Source organism: Triticum aestivum, chromosome 6A (assembly GCF_018294505.1).
Source record: "Triticum aestivum cultivar Chinese Spring chromosome 6A, IWGSC CS RefSeq v2.1, whole genome shotgun sequence".
NCBI classification, from domain to species: domain Eukaryota; kingdom Viridiplantae; phylum Streptophyta; class Magnoliopsida; order Poales; family Poaceae; genus Triticum; species Triticum aestivum.
In genome coordinates this window covers 534,030,504-534,041,682 of record NC_057809.1, presented here as the reverse complement: position 1 = coordinate 534,041,682, position 11,179 = coordinate 534,030,504, and the positions used below count along the sequence as shown (strand labels likewise).

At 49.2% G+C, this 11,179-nt stretch overlaps 3 protein-coding genes across 3 annotated transcripts; 1 reads left to right on the top strand and 2 right to left on the bottom strand.

The window, feature by feature from the left end:
* Window positions 1-682: 682 nt before the first annotated feature.
* Window positions 683-3,441, top strand: LOC123128322 (E3 ubiquitin protein ligase RIE1). The gene is made up of 5 exons (XM_044548290.1): window positions 683-1,308; window positions 1,491-1,610; window positions 2,246-2,378; window positions 2,472-2,630; window positions 2,935-3,441. The coding sequence occupies exons 1-5, from the start codon at window positions 788-790 to the stop codon at window positions 3,091-3,093; spliced, it is 1,092 nt and encodes a 363-aa protein (XP_044404225.1). The 5' UTR covers window positions 683-787; the 3' UTR covers window positions 3,094-3,441.
* Window positions 3,442-3,672: 231 nt separating this feature from the next.
* LOC123128321 (pentatricopeptide repeat-containing protein At2g13600) lies at window positions 3,673-6,185 on the bottom strand. Its single transcript, XM_044548289.1, has one exon. The coding sequence runs from the start codon at window positions 6,145-6,147 to the stop codon at window positions 4,243-4,245; it is 1,905 nt and encodes a 634-aa protein (XP_044404224.1). The 5' UTR covers window positions 6,148-6,185; the 3' UTR covers window positions 3,673-4,242.
* Window positions 6,186-7,107: 922 nt separating this feature from the next.
* LOC123128320 (ankyrin repeat-containing protein At2g01680) lies at window positions 7,108-10,521 on the bottom strand. Its single transcript, XM_044548288.1, has 3 exons — window positions 10,098-10,521; window positions 9,215-9,624; window positions 7,108-8,187 (listed from the first exon to the last, which is right to left on the bottom strand). Exons 1-3 carry the CDS (start codon window positions 10,381-10,383, stop codon window positions 7,306-7,308), a joined length of 1,578 nt encoding a protein of 525 aa, XP_044404223.1. The 5' UTR covers window positions 10,384-10,521; the 3' UTR covers window positions 7,108-7,305.
* Between the last annotated feature and the right edge of the window lie 658 nt (window positions 10,522-11,179).

Genomic DNA, 11,179 nt, shown 5'->3' with positions numbered 1-11,179 from the left:
TCACTTACCTTCTTTCTTTTTTGCCTGATTATGACGCAATTGATTTCTCCTAGTAGCATGCGATAACCCCTGTGATGTTGTTGTGGTAAACCGGGCCCTCTCTCAAATCCTTGTGTTTGGTGGTGTTTTTCGTGGTTTTTTTTATGGATCAGATCTGGAGCGGAGGTCGTCAGCGATGGAGGCGCGACGGGGAGAGAGGAGAGAACTGATCGGGACAGGTGGTTGTTTGGTTTTGGGGTGGTAAGTCACGTGTGTGTGTGTGCGGGGGGGGGGGGGGGGGGGGGGGGGGGGCAAAGGGGTTGTGTTCTCTGTCTTGGGCCTCATGCGTTGCGCGTGGTGGGCCTCGCGAAAGAAGGCTGGGTTGTGGATGGCTTTGTCGAAGTGGGTCACGCGCGGAAGGGACGCGGTTGTACAATCGTGCGGATTTGTCGCTATCCATCAGTCGACTGGTAGTTAGTTGCTTCCTTTAGAAATAAAGTTTTAAGGGCGTAAAACAAAGTTTGGAGTGGATTTTTTTTTACTTATTTGTGCGCTCAGTTCGCGACGGACGTACCACGCACAGATACCGATTAATTCGGAAGAGGAAAACGCGTGGAACAGGTGATGTGTGATTCTAGACAGTCCAAAAGGAAATAAAAAGTGATGATGTGTGATTCTAGACAACACCCCACAAAAAAAAACCGAGGTGTTCAGTGTTACTCGGCGAAGCAGTGGAGAGCAGACACAACAGTCGTTCGTCAGGGACACGGAGGTGCGAGAAGACTCCCCCAACTCCCGATTCCCCAAAATGGAGGCGGCCGCGTCGTCACCGTCGCCGGAGCAACCGCTGCTGGCACCGCCGCAATCAGCCGCCGGCGCCGGCGCGGGGCCCGGGAGCCAGCCCTCCACGCCCCCGCCCCCGGCGGCCGCGAGGCCGAGCCGCCTCGCGGCGCTCATCGGGCGCGCGGCGGGGCGGCGCGGGCCGTCGATGCTGGTGCGCGAGACGGCGGCGCTGCAGCTCGACCGGAGGCGCGCCGACTGGGCCCACTCCCGCCCCGTCGTCGCGCTCGACGTCGCCTGGAACGTCGCCTTCGCGGCGGCCGCGGCGGCGGTGCTCGCGGCCTCCACCGCCGAGAGCCGCGCCAAGCCGCTCCGCCTCTGGCTCGTAGGATACGCCCTGCAGTGCGTCGTGCACGTCTCCCTCGTCTGCTCCGGCACCCGCCGCCGCCCCGCCGCCCCCGCGCGAGGCCCCGACATCGAGTCCGGCGCCGCCAACAGCTCGGAGAGCGATGAGGGGAACGACGAGGAGGCGATGGAAGAGAGGGCAAGGTAAAGGCAAAACGGAGAACCCCCAAATTCTCCTCCGGTCTCGCTGTCGTTGAGTGGTAGAAGCTGAACTAGGGTTAGTGGGTTTGTGCGTTGTGATATCTGCTTAGCTAGAAATCACGCTTGTGTCTGTGTGTGTGCTTTGATGTACTAACTTCCTTTTGATGATTCCGTTACTTGTGCAGCTCTACGGACCGTTGTGAGTCGGTCAACACGATGGTGTCATTCCTGTGGTGGATCATTGGGTTCTACTGGGTGGTCACCGGTGGCGACTTGCTCGAACAAGGTGCTCCAAGGCTGTATTGGTACCGTCGCCTTAAACCTACACCAATCACGCACTACATTTTTTGTGTGGGAATTTGAATGCTTAATTTCTTGTGGTAACTACTCCCTCCGTTCCTAAATATAAAAGTCTTTTTAGAGATTCCAATAAGGACTACATACGGAGCAAAAATGAGTGAATCCACACTCTAAAATATGTCTATATACATTCGTATGTAGTCCACATTGAAATCTCTAAAAAGACTTATATTTAGGAACGGAGGAAGTAATTTGCAATTGCATACCTGTAACTGAAACCACTAGCAACATAATTTTATCATGTGTTATATCTGGAATTTTGCAACTTGCAAAGTTGAATGCAAGACGGCAGCACAATAACTCTTTTGTTGTTAATAAACGTGTACAATAAACCCAGAGCAAGTGCGCCAAGACACTCATTGACTAAAGTGGTACAATGCTGTCATATGTTTTGAATATGAACATTTATAAGTTTTCAAATCTGTTATCAAGCTAATAATATTAAGCTATTACCCTTTCTGGTAAATACTTAATGCGACTGACATATATAACTGTATTATTCAATCTTCACTACCAATTGGTGAGTGCTAACTTCCTGTTAGACCTAACAGAGTTACCTGGCTCCTGATTTGTTGTGCAGGTTAACTGTAGTTTTTCTCTCGTTTGATGTCTTCTTCGCTGTTTTTTGTGTTGTTGTGGCCTGCTTCATTGGGGTTGCACTGTGCTGCTGCTTGCCTTGCGTCGTTGCAATACTATATGCTCTGGTTGGCCAGGTAATCAGTTCATTCTACATTCTAGAAAGTGTCAGCTACCTTACTACACAAACTGTTATTAATAGCTCATTATTTTCTCTCTTGCATATGTAGGAGGGTGCATCAGATGCAGATATTGGTGTTCTCCCCAGATATAAATATTCCGATCCCAGTGAGAATGGAGAAAAAGGGACAGATGAGGGGGTTATGATTCCTATCCTTAATAACAGTGGAACAGCAACGAGCGAACGGATTCTCCTTCGTGAGGATGCTGTAAGGATTATGCTTCGTGCTTTCTAATTGTATAGTACTAAAACTGTAAAAATTGATTTGTTTGTTTGTGTAGTTCTTCATATTATCTCTGATCTTCATATATCCTATAGGGTATTTCCCACTAGAAGTGAGCATAACTGATCCATTACACTAGAGAGAACTTTGCATGTTATGCCAGTTCAAAAATTCAGACAATCTATTCTCAGAGACCAAACAATGTTCTGAACTACCTATACAAAAGAGAATGGTGCTCAGTTCTATCTAGTCTTCCGATGCTCTGCTGACAGCTTATTTGTTCTAACAGGAATGCTGCATATGTCTCTCATCATACGAAGACGGAGTGGAGCTATCTGCCCTCCCTTGCAACCATCACTTCCATTCAACATGCATCACGAAATGGCTACGCATGCACGCAAACTGTCCACTTTGCAAGTACAACATTCTCAAAGGCAGTGAAAACTGAAAACTCACCGAGGACTTACACTGACGTAACTTCCATACTCAAGGCCTGTATGCATGAACATCCTGGAGCAAGCAGCAAGTGAGAAGCCTTGTGATTCCCGTCTGTTTGTAAACTGATGATATCAATGAGAATCTGTTTGTAAACTGATGATATCAATGAGAGTCTGTTTGTAAACTGGTGATATCTGTGAGAGTTTGTGAGGATTGTCTGTGCTTTCTGTTTAGGAGGCGAGCGTGTACAAGTGTACATGAATGAGCATTAACATAAAGTGTGCTCTGCATAAGAAGGTCACAGAATAGCTTAATGGTTGGTTATGGACTCACTTTATGCAAAATTGTTACTCCTGAATATCTGTATATTGCTATGGATGTAACAAGAATAGGAGTGACCACAGAAATCGTAGAAGCAGCTGGGTGAGTATCTGACGCTGCCTTTTTTTATGACTGGAGATGACTATTTCCTCGTCATTTTCTACGGCTGGTAGAAACCTTCATCGGGCCTTTGCTGATACTCCTAGGTTCTGCCATGCTCAGCGCCATGTGAACCAAGATCAAATTACTTGTTCCAAGACACACGACAGATCAACAGTAAACACAACAATTTATAAGCAAGTAATGCACCTATGCACACAAGATTGCTATCGGAAATTCACCTACGGTCCGAGTGAAAAAGAGTCAAACAATTCTTCATCACTCAGAGAATTGTGAGCTGAGCATCCCTAAATCCCCATTGCCACTGACTATTACAAGAAGTGCAAGGTACAATGAGGCTGCACCCAATGACCAATGAGAGACCCTGTGTGAGCTGACATAATGAAAGTCAGTGGTAAACAACACTGCAAAACTACCAGCCATTTGCTTACATTTTACAGGCACCACAACATCTGCATCTAAGTAGTGTATCCACAACGAAAACATAGGTGTTTGATGGGCGGATCCACATCCACCATAGGGTCAGCTGCCCAACTATCCTTCTCCTCCATTGGTTTCCATGGTTCGAAGCTCTGCCCTGTTTGGACGTTGGGAGAACATCTGGAGAACGCCTTGTCCCGCCCAAGCCCCCCTACCGTGTTTCACATATCCCAACTCCACTCGATTAGCACCCAAGCATTTATCTTCTCCACTGGACACCAGATCATGTTTCTTCTCTTCAGATAAAGTACCCATCTCCATAGACCTTCGAGAACGCATCATGCACACAAAAATTCCTCTCCTGGATCATCGCGCAGACGTTTTCAGCGTCTCGCCACTGCCTACACCTGACGTACATATGAACAAGTAAAGTTTGCAGCACCACATTCATCTCAGAGCCAATCTTAATGACATGAGCATGTATCTGCCTTCCGTAGCGCAAAAGCCCTTGGTACCGGCAAAGGCTTAGAAGCCCTGCCAAGGTGTATTGGTCAGGCCTGATGCAGGCCAGCTCCATCTGGCGGTAAATGTTTATCGACGCACCTGGTTGTCCATCCCCTACATAACCCGAGAGGAGAGCATTCCAGGATATCAGGTTCCTCTCGTTCATCCTTAGGAACAGTAACCGGGCAACCTCAATGCAGCCGCACTTTGCGTACATGTCGATCAGCTCAGTTTCCAAAACTACATTCATCTGGTGTATGGCCTTGATGGCATGGGCATGAATTTGCCTCCCGTATTCTGTATACCTTCTGTTGCCACAAAGCTTAAGAAGGTTCACAAAAGTATGTTGGTTAGGCTTTATATTTGCAGACTCCATTTGTCGGAAAACCTTGAGTGCCAAGTCAACCTGCCCATTTTCAACGTAGCCAGACAAGAGTGCATCCCATGCTACATAATTCCTTTCATCCATTCTGTCAAATACCAGTCGAGCATGCTCCATCAAGCCACATTTCCCGTACATGTCAACAAGTGCGCTGCCCCGGATAGCATCAGTGTCTAATGATCTTCTTATCAAATAGCCATGGAATGCACTGCCACTGTCAATGTCAGCCAAATGGGCACAAGCTGCGACTCCACTGCCAAGGGTGAATCGGTCTACAGAGAAACCACATTGCTGCATCTGGATGACCATGTCGAGCGCCTCTTCACAAAAACCAAGACGAACATAGCTTGAGATGATGGTATTCCAGCTCACTTGATCCCTGTCTACCATTGTGTCAAAAACTGCCCTGCAACTATCCATGTCGCCACACTTCCCATACATGTCGATGAGGCAGTTCCAGACAGTGGTATTCCTTTCAAATCCAAGGGCGACCGCCAACGCATGCAGCTGCTTCCCTCGAACCGGGCACAACAACGCACTGCACACCTGAATCGCCATCACAAGAACCGAATCAACCGGAAGCTCCCCAGCATGCCGCATTGCGGAGAAAGCATCCCATGCCTCGTCCCACCGACAAGAACGGACATAGCCTCCGATGATCACGCTCCAGGAGACCATGTTGGCCTCGTCCATCTCAGCGAACGCGTTGCCCGCATCATCCATCAGCCCGAGATCGACGTACGCGCTGACCAGCGCGGTGCCCACCACGACATGCTGGCACAGGGCGCACTTGATGACCACGGCATGCGTGGCCCGGAGCATCCCGCTGTCCTGGAGGCGCGCGCAGGCTTTGAGGACGCTGGGCAGCATGAACCTGCTGACCGGCAGCCCGTCCCGCCGCATCCTGCAGAAGAGCTTGAGGACCTCCGCGTGCCTGCTGGCGTGCGCCAGCGCCAGGATCGCCGAGCTCGCGCTCTTCTCGCCGCTCCTGGGGGGCGCTCTCCCGGTCGGGTCACGTACGCTCGCGCCCTCGCCGCTCACGCGAGGCATTTCGTCGAACAGGTTGTCCGCCGTGTTGGAAGCCGCGACGGTCCTCTCCTGCATTCCGTCGAACGGCCTACGGGGGTTGACGGTTCTTGGGTTGGTTGGCGCGAGCTGTTCCTCTAAGGTGAGCGCGGAGACGGCCACGCGCCGGAGGAGATGGCGGCGGCGGCGGCGGTGGCAGGGGGGCCATTTGAGGTGGGCACGCTGGGAGGTGGGATTGGAGGGGGGGAGTGGGAGCGGCTGTGGATAAGGGTGTAGCAGGCAGGAGTCCATCTTCTGCTCAAGTGAGCTCTTTGCCTCTCGCGGAGTACTACTACTAACGACGATGACGACAGCAGAGTCGCCACGTCTGCAAAACCTATTCAGCTAGAGTACAATGTTTTTTTTAGCCAACACAATGATTCTCCGAAGGAAAATTCGAGATTTTATGAGAATATTGTGAATAAACATTTCAAGGCACATGAAAACACCGTAGAACAAGCTTCAAAAAGAATCATTTCAAGGTACATGAAAATACCATAGAACAATTGTTCTAGGCTTCAAAAAAAATATTTCATTTCAAGGCACATGAAAACTTAGAGCCTCTTTGATTCAAAATATTTTCATAGGAATTTTAGAGGATTAAAATTCTTAGAAATTTCCTTGCAAAAAAAAAATTCTTAGAAATTTATATGTTTGTTGTTTGTCACAGGACTCGATCTTATAAGACTTTCTCCTAAGGATATTTTTTATTTTTTGACGCATGTGACTCAGGGCTCCGATTCATTAAAAAAAAGATAGAAGAGGGTTGACTAGCTAGTTTGCGGAAACTCGGGCGAAAACTATTAGAACATGCCCATAAGATAGGGCACTCGGGCGGACATGGCTACCCACAAGACCAACACACACCATCGCGGTTGTTCATGACGCCATCATCATCACTTCTCCCCTTAGCAAGCGACTCCGACTTCACCACTGAGGAGCCACCAAGAGCTCTCCCGAACGAACAACATACAAGAAGCATGCCCCTGGCCCTTGGAATGACGGACGACGCCCTTGGAGGAACATCAGCTCCTAACGAATTAATTGCACTGCATTTTATAGGAATTTTGCATCCACTCACACGAAAAAGCTCAAATCTCAGGAATTTTCAGAAGCAATTCTTTTTACAGTAGCAGCAAGAATGAACTAGAGAACAGCCAATGAAGCACACATCCAACAGTTTCAGCACTTGCGTGGCAATCAACAGATGTGTATAACACCGTCGCTGCACCGCTAGACCACAGTACAGCTCTTCATTCTCCAGTATTAAAGCAACAGTACAAACATTCCAGAGAAAGGTCTGCGTGTTGTACCTCGACACAGACCTAAAACAGCCATGAAAAATATGTACAAGGCGAATGTTTTCCTCCCAACTACCTGTTCCCAATGTTACATGCCGCGGCAGCAGGACTACAAAGCATAGATCTTCTTCTCGTGGTCTTCCACGGCCTCCAGGTCCGACAACCCTTCGCGGACAGACCAGGAGAAGGACTTGCTGCCGCTCCCCCTCCTGATGCGCCGCTGCCTGTCCTCGCCGAAGCTGAACCGCGGGCGCAGCAGCAGGTAGGCGAGGAACAGGAGGGTCCCGATCATGATCGGCCCTCCCACGGCCGATATGGTGAAGGCCATCCAGGCGTGCTGTGGGCCGACCACGACGTAGGCCAGCGACACGAACGCCGCGCACGTGCTGAGGCACGCCGTCCACATCAGCTTGTTCACGATCTTGATGATCTGCTTCTGCGCGCCGGTCTCCCAGGCGACCAGCGTGATCTGCACCACCACCACCGCGAGCGAGATGAAGAGGGCGATGGCGTTCAGGAGGCAGAACACGCGGAACCCGGTGAGCTTGGATATGTAGGCCTCCCCGATCTCTCCCCCGCTGCTAGTGTCCTGGTAGTACTGGCCTGGCAGGTTGAAGATGGAGACGAACGCGATGGACGCAATCAGGGTTGCCACCAGAGTAACCGAGTTGATGGTGTTCTGAACCGCTTCCCTGTGCAGCTTCCGCAGCTCCTTGGCGATCCCCGTCACTCTTTTGTTGGTCTTCATGTTCTCACTGAGCTGTGCTTGCACATTGTGCTTGATATCACTCACGGTTCTCCTTAGCTCTGATGCTTCGTCAACTTTACCGACATTTACGGCATTCTTTGCACCAGCCTCTGATAGCCACTCGATGATTTCCATTTTAGACTCCGCATAGGGAACTTTCTCAGCCAAGTCCATAGCCGTTTCGTTTTGACTATTGATAGCATTGACTTCAAGTGAATCATAGGCGAGCAGAAGTTGAACCATCTGTGGAGATCCCAAAAAAAATATGGCAGAGAAATATAAAGTTGTTAGGTTAACAAAGCATGCTGGGACATAAAGCACGGAGAAAAGCTACCAGTTCAATGAATCTCCCAGGAAGGGAAAACAGGCGTATCTTCTGTTTCAAAATCACACAAGAGTTCAGACAAAATCTCACAGCTTTAGTAGATCAACTGTCCCTACCTCTTTGTTTTGGTCCTTTTTTATTCAGGGGGACAGTAGAAAACTAGAAAATCAACTAGAAAGCACTTGACAAACTACATCAAATTTGTAACTGCACTCGGTAGCTTTCAATTTCACACACGATACCACTGGATAAAATGTTGAAGAGTAATGATATGTGTGTCTCGATCTTAGCTTTATGGTTGTTTGGTTTTTCCAGCTGATGTACAAAGGTATTACTTACATGTACTGAAAAATACGTACACAATAGTAGCAGAAAGTCAACAAGAAGACGAATACAGTTTTTATAGTGTTCCATCCTTCATATGTGGTGGGCACACATTTTTGCTACACTTTCTAATTCACTAAATACTCCATCTAAGAGTCCTTGTCCGAAATATATATATGTTACTTTGGGAAAGTATGGAGTTACTCAAATTACCAATCCTGTCAAATTGAGCACGATGTAGCTAATGCCCAAATGGCTGTGTCATTGTCTCATATATAATCTTGGTCAAGTATGGTCTAATAGATTTGAAGTGGTATGACATCAACTAATATCAGTCTCAGGCTAAAGATAACTGCAGAAATTTTACAGCTCTATCTAGAAGATCTTAGTAATTGCAACTGTGAGTATATCTTACAGCTTTCCATTAGTTAAACTAGATTCCTATGACGATGCAGTAGTCCAAGGTGGGCAGGTTGTTGAAAAGAGTGAATGAAAGTATAACAGAAATGTTTAGGTATATATATTCCAATCTAAGTAAGGTAGGGTTAACCAAAACGATCAAACAAACAGGAGAAGATACATGCAATGTGCTCATCATGTAATTTTAGAAAATAAGTATACCTGGGGCCTCCATTTTCGTGTAGCTATATGTAAGGCTGTGTTTGCCTTCTTGTCACGCACATTGAGTATGGAAACATCAGCCATCAGCAATTCTTCCACCACATCTATGTTTTTACCCTTCACGGCCATGTGAAGAGCAGTTTGTCCCTTCCTATCTTTGACTGCAACAATCCCCGGGTCCCTCTCAATGAGTGCTTTGACAATGCCATGGTACCCTATTCTTGCGGCATTATGTAGTGATGTCTTCCCATTTTTTCGCACAATCTTTATGCAGCTATCGTCAGTGTCCAATATAGCATTCACCACATCCAAGTGATCTTTTACGGCAGCAGAGTACAGTGGACAAGTGTTGGACGAGTCACACACTGAGCAAAGCTCAGGCCAACGCCCCAAAAACTCCTTGACAACCTCTGTTTGGAAAGCAATTTATCAGTCTACTTGCCAAGAGAAAAAATAGCATTCCTCATTGAACAATAGCTGCTGCATCAGCAGAACCTTGAAAAAAGGTAGGTAGTTCATGCTAGAAGTAGAAAATCTTAGGATTCTTAACCGCATAAAACACATCGGTATCCGATTTCCTTTTGATTAATCGAAAAGTCACCATTATTATCACTGGCACAACCACAACCCTAGATAATTCACATACCCTACGTCCCTACCATACACATCCAGTGCCATAGCGCAATCGATCGAACTGCGAAGCCCAGAACACCAAACAGCTCAAAAAGCTATCATGTATTCAGCCTGATCTAGCAGCCCTGGGCTGAGCTAAAATCTAGCAACACACTGGGCTTAAACATCAAAGGGTTCCAAACACAGACTGGACTTGGCTCGTTCCAAAAACCCAGCGGAAACTACTAATCGAGCGAGAAGAGGGGCTCACCAGTGTGCCCTTGCTTGGCGGCGACGTGGAAGGCGTCGAGGTCGAGGCGGGAGCGGAGCTTGGCGGCCTCGAGGTCGTAGAGCGGGAGGAGGAGGCGGACGACCTCGAGCGCGCCGGCCTCCGCCGCGACGTAGAGCGCGGACTCCCCGGCGTCCGTCTGCGCGGCCGCGAGCGGCGCGGTGGAGCCGGACGCCTCGGCGCCGGCCAGGAGGCGGCGCACGGCGTCGGCGTCCGCGGATCGGACGGCCGCGAAGAGCGCCTGGTGGGAGAGCGGCGGGAGATCCATCGGCGGGCGGGCGACCAGCCGGAGAAGCGGCGCGGCGCTGATTCCGCGGGGTGGGTCGGCGCGGGGGAGGGGAGGGGGGAGGGACTGGAGGCGCCCGCCGTCGCTGTCGCCGCACTGCACTGATTGGTGCGGGTGGACTCGGCGGGTGGGCTCTTGGTTATCGGAAAGTAAAAGTCCTTCTGCTCAGAAAAAAAATATTGAAAGTAAAATGCTGCCCGCCTTTGTTTCGAATCTTCCTTTTCTGTCTCTGGGAGTGGGAGAAAGGTGAAGGACAAAAGCAGCGACGCGCATCGCATGTGTTTGCCGCGTTGGGTGGTTGTGGCTTTCCTGCCTGATTTCCTCCCTTCGTCATCGATATATTCTTGCTTCGTTTTGGTATTTTCAAACATAACGAGTTCATTTGAAGCAAACATAGTTCCTAAAACATAATTAAACATAGTTCAGACTACTACTACTCCGAGTCTACTTCAACTACATCAAACATAAAGCTACTTATCGTCGCCAGAGCTGCTCCCAGAACTCGTCCTTGAAGGGGTCGTCGCACTCATCGTTCTCCTCCTCCGAGTCATCCTAGCCCAACGAATCAGACTCGGCGGGGATCACCATCGAGGGGCCGGCCTCCTCCTCCTTCTTCAGCGGCTTCTTCTCCTGCTTGGCCCACGCTTCCCAAAAGGACTCGTGTTTGGCCTGGACATACTCCGGATGCTCCCACGGGAACCACATCATCGTCACGCCGCCACTATCGTCGGGAGCAACGAGAATCGCCGATTTCTTCTTCTCCTCCTCCTTCTTCTCG